The 12,159-nt window shown below is 44.8% G+C and overlaps 1 protein-coding gene across 12 annotated transcripts in view; it reads left to right on the forward strand.

Moving 5' to 3' along the window:
- Nucleotides 1–12,159, forward strand: part of SEMA3A (semaphorin 3A) — a 468,302-nt gene that overhangs the window by 373,263 nt on the left and 82,880 nt on the right. For all 12 annotated transcript variants that reach the window (XM_090041876.1, XM_090041883.1, XM_090041875.1 and 9 more), the window contains one exon: nucleotides 11,905–11,998. In XM_090041876.1, coding sequence (XP_089898002.1) covers nucleotides 11,905–11,998 — 94 coding nt within the window. The remainder of the gene's footprint in view (nucleotides 1–11,904; nucleotides 11,999–12,159) is intronic.

Genomic DNA, 12,159 nt, shown 5'->3' on the forward strand with positions numbered 1-12,159 from the left:
TCTACAAGGACCTGTCCCATTTCCTCACCAAGAACAAGGCAGTTGACACCCACCCCACAGACACCATCCAGAAGCAGGGGCGCTTTGGAGAAATTGCCAGCAGGGACCCCACAAGAGGAGGAGAAGTAGCAGGGAGGCCTCTCAACACCGTTCCTCACGCAGGGGCTGCAGCTGTTCCAGAGTAAGCCTTATCACATGTATCTATGCGACTCCCAGAGGCACAGAGCATGTACCAGGCCCCCCAATATCACCACAACAACCTGCAGGAGACATGACCATCCATCTCAACATTTCTCCTGATGAGTCAGGCTGTGCATGAGGACACCATATAACCCCTAATGGTAAAGTTTGCCCCAGCGTCAAGTGACCAGGGACTCGGGTCCTGGGGGAAACACAAAGTCCTTGGGGGAGAGGGGAAAAAGGGGCAGTGGGGGGACCCGAGACAGGCAAAGGTCACCCCCTGCAGTTATAGCCATCATAGCTGGAAAGCTCACAAAGGGCTGGAGGTGCAGGTGGAGTGGCCATGAATGCTGGAGCATAGGGGGAAGGTGAATCACCCCACTCTGCCCCACACACAGTGTGAGGTCACTGGCTAGTAAATGCTGGAAAAAATTTTGTCCCTCAGGAGTGAGCAGAATAGAGACCACCTCTTCTTCCTGCTTTCTCCCACCCTCCCCAGCTGAAGCCTAGAGCCCATCCAGGGCACCAAGTTCCCTCTCCCTCCCCCCCACCCACCTCCACCACTCTTGGGCTCTTGAGAGGGCATGTACCATTCAATGGGATCATAAACCTGTGTAATCAACATGTCCTTGCCGTTTCTTTTAGGGCCATGGGAGAGTCAAGCTTAAGTACTGATACCTTAAGCACTTGCATGTAGATAGCTCCCCCTCCCTCCAAAGCACCCACAGAAATGTGTGGATAGTGTTTACTGAGCTCAACAAGCAAAAAGGTAAACAGCAGTTTTCACAGAGAACAGGCCAGGGACAGGAGATATCACGCATCTGTATCTGAAACCTGCTGCAGTCACAGTGCAACAGGAACTAGAAAATAATGCCCCTTTGCAAAACCCCCTGCCCAGGTCTCCCTCCCTCCCTTCCAGTTCAGGAAAGGGACACATGTGAGGGAAAGATTCCCATAAGGGAACTGTCTCAGCCACTCGGATCCTGCTGCCAGGGTGACTCTCAGGTCCTGCACCTGGATAGGCTAGAAAATGGCCCAACAGCACTTTATCCCCTCCCCTCTGATCCAAGCTGTGGGCAAGGCCCAATGGGCTCCGGCTGATTCTGATTCTCACAACACAGGCAATCCCTCCCCCTTGCCTGCAAGCTCTGAATGTGCGCATGAAGCTAGGTCATAATGGATGGTATGGTAGGTCCAAGATGGACAGCCAAACACCTGCTGAGCAAATGACAGATGTGTATATGAGACACCAGCAAAATGAACAGATGTTACAAAGACTTTTGTTGCAGTCTCTGCCCTCAGGGCATGCACCACCAACTTCTGTCACCGGAGGCTGCAAGGCCAGCTGGAGGAATGAATTGGGCTGTGTACAGGGGGAAATAGACAGGCCAGGGGCTGCTTACACCCAGGCTGCCAAGTTGCATGACTGGGGGGTACAGATGGTCACCTGCTGTTTGAAGAAGACACCCCATGGTGCAGCGGAATTGAGAGAGTGATAACACCAGGATAAGGGAGTTAATGCACATAGTCCTGGAACACTCCATATGCAGTCACCCCATATGCTCTGCCCCCCCAAGTGGTTCTAGATAAGCCCTGAAGGGTTACAGGAACATTCAGAATGGGGGGGGAGGGAAGGGTGGCCCACGAGCCCATCAGGCCAGGTGGTCACTGGGGCAGCTGGCCCCAGGTTGTCCACCTCCCCCTCCCCTCCCACTGGGAGGCCCACTGGAGGAGCTCTTCTGCTTCCCCTGACTCAGGTCCCATTGGGGGGGTGGAACAGCCTTGGTGGGGATAGGCAGCCCCCCATCTCTGGCTAGGTGCCTGACATGAGTCCCAGGAGTCTCTGAGAGCCACAAGTCCACAGTCCTTGAAGGGGGAGATGTGATCCCAGGGGCTGAAGGTTCCATGTGGGATGGCCAGCAGTTTTCAGAACCCGCTGTGGTGATGCCTCCCAACCTGCAACCTCCCCAGTCCCTTGGCCCAGAAGCTGCCTCCCAGCCTACAGCTCTCTCAGATGGACATTGGGTCATCCAGCTGGTCAGGTCCTATATGGGGAAGTCCCTGGTTTTGACTCCAGACCCCTGAAAGTGGGATGCTGGGTCAAAAAGCCCCCTACCCCATGCCTCTCCTCCAAGGTTTCAAGTTTGTTGAGTTCAGGCCATGCAGCATTGCCCTTGATCCCAAACTCCCTTCTAGGTTCTGCCACCCAATTCTCAGACCCCCTCCCCTATGCCCCCCCCCCACCAAGCTTTGCTGTTTTGTGTTAAGCTGAGACATGGGCAGTTTTCAACAGGCTTTCTTTATTAAGCACAGTGAAAGTTTAACAGTCTCAACATTTTAAACTGAGATGCATCTCATCCTCATACCACATGTCCATGCAGCCCCATGTATGCCTCTTGAGTGGGGGTGGGGAGGTACAGGGGAATGGTGCCCAGGCAGCCTGAGTTGTGGGCAGCACTGCTTGTGATGCAGGGCCAGAGGAGCACATCATGGCAAGAGACCTATGGACCAATGCCAGTACATAAGCAGTCAACTCCCTCCTGTCCTCTACTCATCTGTTAGGGGGGGAGGGGGGAGTTCCTAATCCACATGGATGAGGAGCTAGTTGGCCAGGACTTTGCAGATCTGGACAGCCTGCACAGTGTAGCCAGGGCCACACACATCACCCTTTTCTCCCTCCTTGTGCTACATGTGCTTGTGGTGACAGGCCTGATCCATGGTTGAAGTGCTTCTTCCAGCAAACCAGCTGTCCCCTGTAAGGCATCATGAACCAGGGCAAGAGGAGGTAGGCTGAGCCCCCAGTGAGGACTGGGGGGGAATGACATTACTGATCACAAAATTGGGGACCCTGGGTACATAGCACCCACTTTCCATCAGCCCAAGGAATGAGGAGTTGCACAAGAGGCGAGCATCACCCTCACTGGCCGCATGAAAGTTGGTGGCCCAGTCATGCTGTGGACACCTGGATTCTATATGTGTATGTTTGTATATCTGTATGTATGTGTGTATTCATGATGCCTGGGTTCTTTGTGTGTGTATGTGCACACATTAGCACATGCACACACATAGAACCCAGGCATTTGGTATGCACGTATGCACACTTAGCCAGTGCGGGGTGTGCTCAGTGGGCATGTGCAGGATGGCCAGCTGGTGGCTCATGGCCATGAGAGCACACATCATGATGAACTGCTAATGCTGCAGATGGGCAGCTGTGATGTCCCTGCCAGCCAGTCTAGGGTGGTTTGGCCATTCAGCTCTGCTTGGGAGTCTTTGGCATCTCATTGAGTCTGTGGAGCATGCTTGAAGTCACATGAGAACCCCCTCCTATCTGCTGGGCTTGGGCAATGCAGGCAGGCTTCAAGCTCCACCCCTGTCAAGGGCTCACATGTGTTCTGCTTGATCCCAACGTAACTTTGGATGCTTAGAGTAAAGTTTGAAAGTTAGAGTGCTTCCGGCTCAGCCTTATTGAATGCCTATACTTAGCCACTTGTGAACAAGAGTATTGTTCAGTATAAAAACTGAAATGGTTATAAAAGCTTGTCTTCTCACATTACGTAACTGAGGTTACCTGTGGCATACAACACATAATGAATAAGCCTGTAGTTCATAAGCAACTTTTTTGGCTGCATTTTTTTTACTTTGTATTAATTTAATCATCACTTTGATTGATATATCACAGCATCTTTCCTCCAGATATCTTTAGTACCTTAAATTAATATTAATTCACTTGATCTCAAAATAGCCCTGAGAACTATGAAGGCTTCCTTAATAAACCCCAGTTCCAAGTTTGCGATGACAGACATGAAAGTCTGTGTCAAAAACAGGAATAGGCTTGAGGGCTTAAATCCACTCTGCTTAAATCCAATGTTGAGGTGGAAGGAACATCAAAAGATTATTTCATCCATCCCTTTCCAATGAGGAAGTTACATGCCTTAGTTCAAAGAGATGGGCTAGGATACATACAGGTAAGATAAGTGCACCTAAAGACCAAAACAGGAAATGTTTATTGAATGCATCCAAGAAGCAAGGCTAGGCAGTTTAGGAGTAGGGGTAATTTTCCTAGGTCTGAGAAAAATTTACGGAGAGAGGCAATCTGGGAGCATGAAGAGAAAGGCCTTTTTGTGACTAAAGAGGTGGTTGAATGAACATTATCAATGGCCCGGAAGACTATGGATAAAGATATGGAGTTTGTGATCTGACAAAATGCTTTGCTGAAAATGTGAAAGCTTTGCTGAAATTATATCAGACCTCCTCTTCCTTTTGGCACCGGCCTACATCTTCTATTCCTTCTGGTAACCCAGCTTTGATTCCCCTAATCCAAACAAGGAACCAGTGTCTTGGCATTCCAACCTTTAACAACTCCAAAAGGTAACCTGGGGAAAAAAGGGGCAACACGTAACTGTAAGATTTAAGGCATTTTTGAAGTGGTTTGAACCAATAATTATAAACAGTTGAACTGTTATTTGGAACAATTCAAGTTATTTTAATATTGTTGTGATTCATCTTTATTTTAGTTTTGTTTGAAGTATTGGTATTTGTGCACAATTTCTCACATTAATTCACTGTTATACTGTTTAAAAAATAAAGATTTATTTTATTCAATTGTGATTATTTTTATAAATGTTTCTCTGTAAAAGTTATATAAAAGCCAAGTTTCCAAAGCTGGATGTATGGTCTTCATATTTAACAATGTTCATGGCTCAATTTACTAAGTTTACAAAAAATAATAGACATTTCAGACAATGAAAGCATAGTTCCCACACTTAAAAGTCTTACTGAAAAGTTATGTAAAGCATAAGGAAAATCCTTAAAGTGAAACCATAATTCACATACTTAAAAATCTTCCTTAAAATTCCCGTGAAATATTTCATAAAAGAATCCATGACATTTTCATGGAATATATATTAAAAGATCACAGATTTTACAGAAAACCTCACATCCACAGAAATTTGAGTTAAAAAAAAAATGAAGTCAGCCCCAATGCAAGTGGGGAATTACATCTATGTGAAACTATGAATGGTCTACCAATGACTGGGGTGACATGCATCAGTACCTTTTTACTAGCAGTGCAGGATTCTTAACAATAGCCCCAAAAAACACTCTGCTCACAGCAAATTAGTTACCTATTCACCTGTAGCCACTGTTGTGCTGGTACTGCAGAGCTAGGGTGAATTCTGTAAAATCATCAGAAAAGTGCTCTTTGCATGCAGAATTTCCAGATGCCATTGTTAATCATGGCAACCTGATCCTGTTCCACCAATCAACACCTTTTTTATGAGTTCAGAAACCATCTAGAACAAAGCAAAACAGATCTCCAAAAAGTTCCTCTAGCACAAGGTGGTCTGTGGTGTAGTCACTGTCCTTTTTTTTCCTGCTAGTGCATTGCAGACAGACTGGCTGCTGAAGCTATTGGTTGCCTATACACATGCTACTTTGCATTCTAGATGCAATTAGATTACATCAGAGCAGATTTGTTAATTGAGTCTGCTCCATGGTCTAATTAGAACACTCCAGCATGGTTTCACTAGCATGTGTATAAGCCCCTGCACATTTAAAAATGGCTGCCGGAGCACCTTATCTAAACTTCATCAAATAAGGTTTAAATAAAGCATCCCATGGCCATTTTTAAACCCGTGGGGGCTTAATACACATGACAGTGAGACATTTTAATTAGAGTGGCTCTCTAGGAACCGCTTTATTGAAAACACACCCCTCTCCACCCCCAAGCATGTGTATAGGCAGCCATTGTGACTGGCTTGGAAAGCTGAAGCTGTGTACAGCCATGTAAACTGTTTCTCTGTAAGCTGCCGTGAATTTGTGATGGACCAACATTGTGGTGTCTTCACACTGTGGTGTCATCTGTACTCACATGCAGCTGTTTGAACATAGCTCCAGCTTCTTTAAAAGAGATGGATTGTGGGTTGGCAAGAGAGAAATAATGGGAATAATTGAGTTGGACTGCATGTATCTTCTGCTATCTATCCCATAATACGCCCCCCAAAAAAATCCCATAATGTGTAGGGCAGAGCAATGGAAACAATCATCGAAATTCCCGCCGTAAAGTTTTGTATTTTAGTACAGAGAAAATTCCCACTGTGTGGAAGCAGTGATTTATACTAAAGTAAGAGCCAACTGGCTTGTGAATACAGTTCCAGCACACTATTATACAAGTTAATGCTTCACAGCTCAGTGTGATTTAAACCATTGTTTCTCAACCAGTGGGACGCGTCACACTGGTGGGATGCAAAGGCCATGTAGGTGGGACTTCAACTCCTTGTCCGATTGAAAAAATCAAAATTGTTTGCACTCCAGATAGATGACTCAACAGATGTCTCAAACCGTGCAATTTTGACAGGATTTGTTTGATATGTCAATGAAGAGAAAGTGCACAAAACGGTTGGTGAGAAGTAAGGTGCAAAAGGCTGAGAACCGCTGGTTTAGACAATACCATACCAAGCTCTGGCTTTCACACCTCTAACTCCTCCATCCCCCCAACTTACGTTAATGTACCTGTGAATGCCATGGGTACATGATTAGGATACGAGATGTGAATAGTATTATAATGCCCATGACAATAAAATGTATCCTACCGTACATTCAGTATAATTGAGCTAGCTTTCCGTTTACTGTAATTGAGGAATATTAAGATGGAAATAAATTATATTTCTCCCCATTTTAAGTGTTATTTTCCCCAGTAGACCAAATCAAGGGAAGGGCTTTAGTAGAAATGAGAATCAGACCCATTGTTTTGTTACAATAACCTTCCTCTGAGCATCTATCTGATATTTTTCATTGTACAGAATTTCCTCTTACTGCAGCAAGTATGTTAAGCCTGCCTCCTCATGAATTCCTGTCTCTGATTATATAATAGGCCTCACACATTTTTGAAACAGTGAGCAGTTTGTGACTTCTATATGTTTTTTCTTGCTATTTCTGGATAAAGTTTTTGCTGATTCACTGAGATATGATTCTTTGCATTCACATCCCTATATAACCCAAAGGGCTTCAGAAAGGTGAAATGTTCAAGAACTTTTCCACCGGTGAATTACTTAAATGTTGTCTAACTAAAACCCTCTCACTTTAATTTATTACTTCAACTGCATTTTCATTTTGGATCAAAGTTAAGACTTCTTAAAAGCAATCAATGCACATTTTTACAGAAGCTCTGTGGCCTAAATTCTGACCTCTGATGCAAGTGTCAAAATCCCAGTCTTGCACCAGTGAGCTCATGTGAAAACAGATTTTGGACCATGCCATAAAGGGCGATGAAACAGTCCAGGTGTTTGTTTCTACATTTTGTATCACTTTTTGCATTTATTCAAGTGTGCAAGAGCTGTGTAAGACCGTATTTCTTTAATATTTTGTTTTGTTTAGTGTTTGTATTCTGAAAAGTGAAGTTTTCCTCTGACTTCTGCATGCTCATGTATTTGGGCAAGTTACCGTACTTATGGTAGGTTAGGTTTCCGGTAGAGTGTTTATTAGGACTCTCTCAAGCTACAAGATGCATGTATTTGGCACCTAACAATGCTATATTTAGTAGTAGTAGTAGTAGTAGTATTAATATTAGTATTAGTATTATTTGCTGATACATTCAGGAATTTAGTTCACATGTCTCTATATAGTAAACTGAAATTTTAAAACACTGGGATTTCTCTATTACTCCTCCTATTCCAGACAGGTTATTACTGAAAGGCCAACAGAAGGATAGATCATGTTGGCTATCTGTTGCCCTGATTCTCTACTCTGCTGTGCGAGTTATAAGTTATTGTCAAAGGAGTTATGGTGACATAAAAAGGGTGTAATGGAGTAAAAAATCAGGTCCTTCATGTATTAAATAATTCTCTGCAGGTATTTCTTATTTTCCCTGTAATGGCACACTGGATCACCTTAGGAAAATGTTCTAAGTGTCATGCTAGTAACTTAGTAACATTATCAAATATCCATTGGCACTTACATTGAGCAATTGTTATCTGTATTAAGAAGAAATCCCAAGAAAAGGTAGATTGATAAAAAAAAAATCTGTTTAAATAATGACTTGCTACATTAGTGCTCTTTGTATTATGGTAGTCAAATGCTAGTATTATGATCAGTTTACTGGTTTAATTTATTATCCAAGAATGAGATAGGGGGTCTGTTGCTAAAAAGTACGGACCTAATTTTCCTTTTACATATAAAATCATATACAAGGGGGAAAAGTCCAGCAATAGAGTAAGAGTAGTGGAATGGAGTTCACACATGGAAGGCTGAATAAAATAATAAAGATATAGCTGACAGAAAGGAGAGATTCATTAATGTGCTAGATATAATTTCAGGCATAGGGCAATTGCATAAGGAAAAGCACACAGTTGTTTACAAGATCAAGAAACCAGGACAATAAAGAAAGCAAGGACAAGAGCATGGGGAGATGAGTAAAAGGCTTAGGCTATGTATAGACATTCAAAAAGCCTAAGGCAGAATCGATCTAAGTTAAACAGTTTTCTGTAAGCTGAATAGTTTAGATTGGTAGTGAACAGAACACACATTCACCCTTTGGTGGAGTGGGAGGTGCAGATCTTATACTGGGTTCTTCCATTTTTAAATCAGTCTATGTGTGGCAAACTTCTGTTCTGTTATGGATATAGACCAATATTGCGTGCTGAACTTCTATTCTGCTACAGGTATAGACAGGTTTCCAATTACTTAGGCTAAGTACAGACAATCAGAAAGCCAGAGGATGAATCAATTCAATTTTCACAGGTTAGTCTAAGCTGCATAGATTGAACCAATAAGCAAGTGAACAGACATTCACTTTTCTTCTGGAAATGCAGCCACATGCCTGCTGTGATCCAGGCCAGAAGCCAGGATGGCACTACAGTACACCTTCATGCTCAGCTGGCGTAGACACCTTTGTCTAAGCCTAGCGCACCCACCTGGTGAAGTGGGGTCTGCAGGGCAGGTGAAAAACATTCCTAGGATGCTGGGGACTGAGAGTTAGCCTGAATCTGGAGGGGAACTAGGACAGAATTTCAATAAACTGATTTAACCTAAATCAGTTAGGTCTGCTACTACATCTATCCAGGTTCATCTTAAACAAGTTTCAGCCTGTTGAAAGTGGTTTATGTGCCCTGAACTTCTGTTGTGTTACAGATTTGAATGAGGTTCTGATCACTCATACTAGTTTATATGTAATTTCTATCCCTAGCATTATGCCAGTAAAAGTATAATGTCTGTACCTGCTATTAGAGCAGGGCAGGACAAAAGCATCCTGCGGGCTGCATCCAGCCTGACAGGCAATTTAATCCAGACCATGGGCACCCACCAATTAATTGTACCCCACTCAGCCTGCATACCTCGCTCCCACCATTGTGCGTGAAAGGTCCTGATCCAGCCAGCACACCGCTTTCAGGCAGGACTGTTGCTGCCACAGCTGCAGCTGCCAGGGGGCCTGCTCAGCTTCCTGGCCTTCAGTGGCTCTTCCTGCCTCTGCTGCAGTCTGGGCAGCAGGTAGGGAAGTATAGGGGGTGGGGGGCAATGGGGAGAAGCAGCTGGATGGGAGTGTGGGGCTAGCAGAAGCACAGATCTCAGGTGGGCATGGTGTAGGTGTGAGGGAGGGTCGGTGGTGTGGGAACCGGCCACACACTCCCCCCATGGCACACAGTCCTTGCTACTGTGGGCAGCAGCATGTGGAGGCCCTCGGGGCACTTGTGGCCTGTGCAAACAGTGCTGCCTGGCAGTGCGTGGCTCCTGCCAGAACTGCACATGGCAGCAAGGAGCGCAGCCAGGCTGACTTGCCTCTTTTGTGTGGGGCTCCCCATGGTGCATGTACAATTCCCAGCATTCGTGCATCACCAGGGGAAGCTCCATGCAATGGAACTTGCTGCCTTCACCATCACATGCAGCTATGGGACTGCACCAGAAATGGTGAGGAGCCATGCCTTGTGTGGGGGCAGGCAGAGGGGAATGCACCTGGCTTCATCATACAGGGTTTTCCTCTGGTGGCACATGAGTGCCAGGAGCTGCACATGTGCCACTGGGAGCCCCACATGATAGGGATGGGCTGACCTGGGTGTGCTCCTTGCTGCCATGTGCAGCTCTGGCTGGAGCTGTGTGCCACCAGGTGGCAGTGCCTGCATGGTCCATGAGCACCCAGAGTGCCCCCCAACCCGTTGCTGCTGCTGCTGCCAGTGGTGAGCATTGTGCATCTTGGGGGGGGGTCCCCACAGCACCCCCACCCTTCCACAAACCCCACATACTCACACCCTTCCCCACAACCCCATCCACACACCCTGCAACATACCCTATGCCCCTCCACACACACAGCCACACCCTCAGAACCCCCACACACACCCTCCCACACCCGATCATACACACATACGGACCCCCAACCACCCCCTACACACTCCCCCCACACAATATACAAGACTAAGACTTTATTTTTTAACTACTATGCAATCATCTCTAAAACACTAAACATGGCAAAATACTTTTTGTAATAAAATTAAAATATGTTATAGTAGATGTTTGACTCTTAGCGTGTGATTTTTTTTTCCCAGTTCAAAGATGGTAACCTCCCCCCCACTTCCAAAAGGAGCATTTCCAGGGGCAAGACAAGGGACTTCCGGTGGCAAAGGTCAGGGGTTAGGCCTGGGACTGCTGGTCCCAAGATAGTGACCAGGGGGTGGGGCACCTGTCAAGGGGCTGGGCTATCCTTGCAGCCTTTGACAGCTCACCAAAACTCATTAAGTGGCCCTTCAGCTAAAATAGTTGCCCACCCTTGACATAAGAGACAGGTAATGAGCGCTACCAAGCCTTGAAAGTTAAGATGAGGAGCTGAGATGTTATCATATAGCAAGCAAAATGTTTTGTAAAATATGACTACAGTGTTTGGCTTAAGGCAAGGGACTGCTTCTTTATGTGTACTGATACAGTGCCTAATGCAATGGGAATACAGACACCAGTGGCGTTGTGACGGGGAAAAAAGGGGGTCGTAACTGCCTGGCTACTGTCTCCTGCCACCACATGCAGGTGAAGAGACAACCTTTCAGCACCCCATCTGTTGCAGGCATAAGCATGCAAAGAATGTGTGTGGGTGTGTTATTTGTTCAAATTTTGACTCAGGTTTTGTTTGATCATCTTATCTTGTCATACTGTGCTCAAGTTGATAGATTCTACAACCAGCACATCACAAATGACTGAACTAAATGACCACTAATAAATGTAAAGTAATTTTGGGGAGTAGGGAAATGCTGGGCACTAAGCTCTCAAGCTTGGAGTAGTAAGATACGGGCATGGAATTTGATGCTAATTTAATGTTTCTGAATGTATGAATATCATGTTTAATGAAACCTGCTTTGTGTGTGGGTTTTTAATTTTTTTTTTATACAAAAGTCCAACCATCAAGTTCTGTCCTTAGTTCTTCAACAGGCACCCTTCCACTCAACTCAAAACAAATTCAGTAAAATGGGAAATTTATGACAATGGAATAGACCAGAACTCGAGATTAGATTTTGAGCAGTTTCTGACTGACATTCATCAGTGTCATTCTAGTTGAACGGCACATATTTTTGCCTAGATCGTCAGCTGGTGTACTTATGTGTAGCTTGACTGATTTCAGGGGCTAACTTGATATGGCCCAGCTGAGAAGCTGGCCATCTGCAATTCTATTTTGTATAAAATGTTATTGAATCTGACTCAATATTGGTGCCCGTTTGTTAAATAATTCTGTTGCTTTATTATTCTCAACAGGACAACATTTTTAAAATAGAAGATTCTCATTTTGAAAATGGCCGAGGGAAAAGTCCCTATGACCCCAAGTTGCTGACAGCTTCTCTTTTGATAGGTATGTGCCATAATATAAAATAAATTAGACCAACCTTTACCTTACATAGCCACCAGTTTAATTCATTTTATTTTTCATACCACAGCATTTATAAGAGGTTGATTGTTTATTTCTCAATATCATTCCTGGTTGATTTGGAATATGGTTTATCAAAGTGTTTG

Source organism: Crocodylus siamensis, chromosome 4 (assembly GCF_052110815.1).
Source record: "Crocodylus siamensis isolate JL-2025a chromosome 4, ASM5211081v1, whole genome shotgun sequence".
NCBI lineage: Eukaryota > Metazoa > Chordata > Crocodylia > Crocodylidae > Crocodylus > Crocodylus siamensis.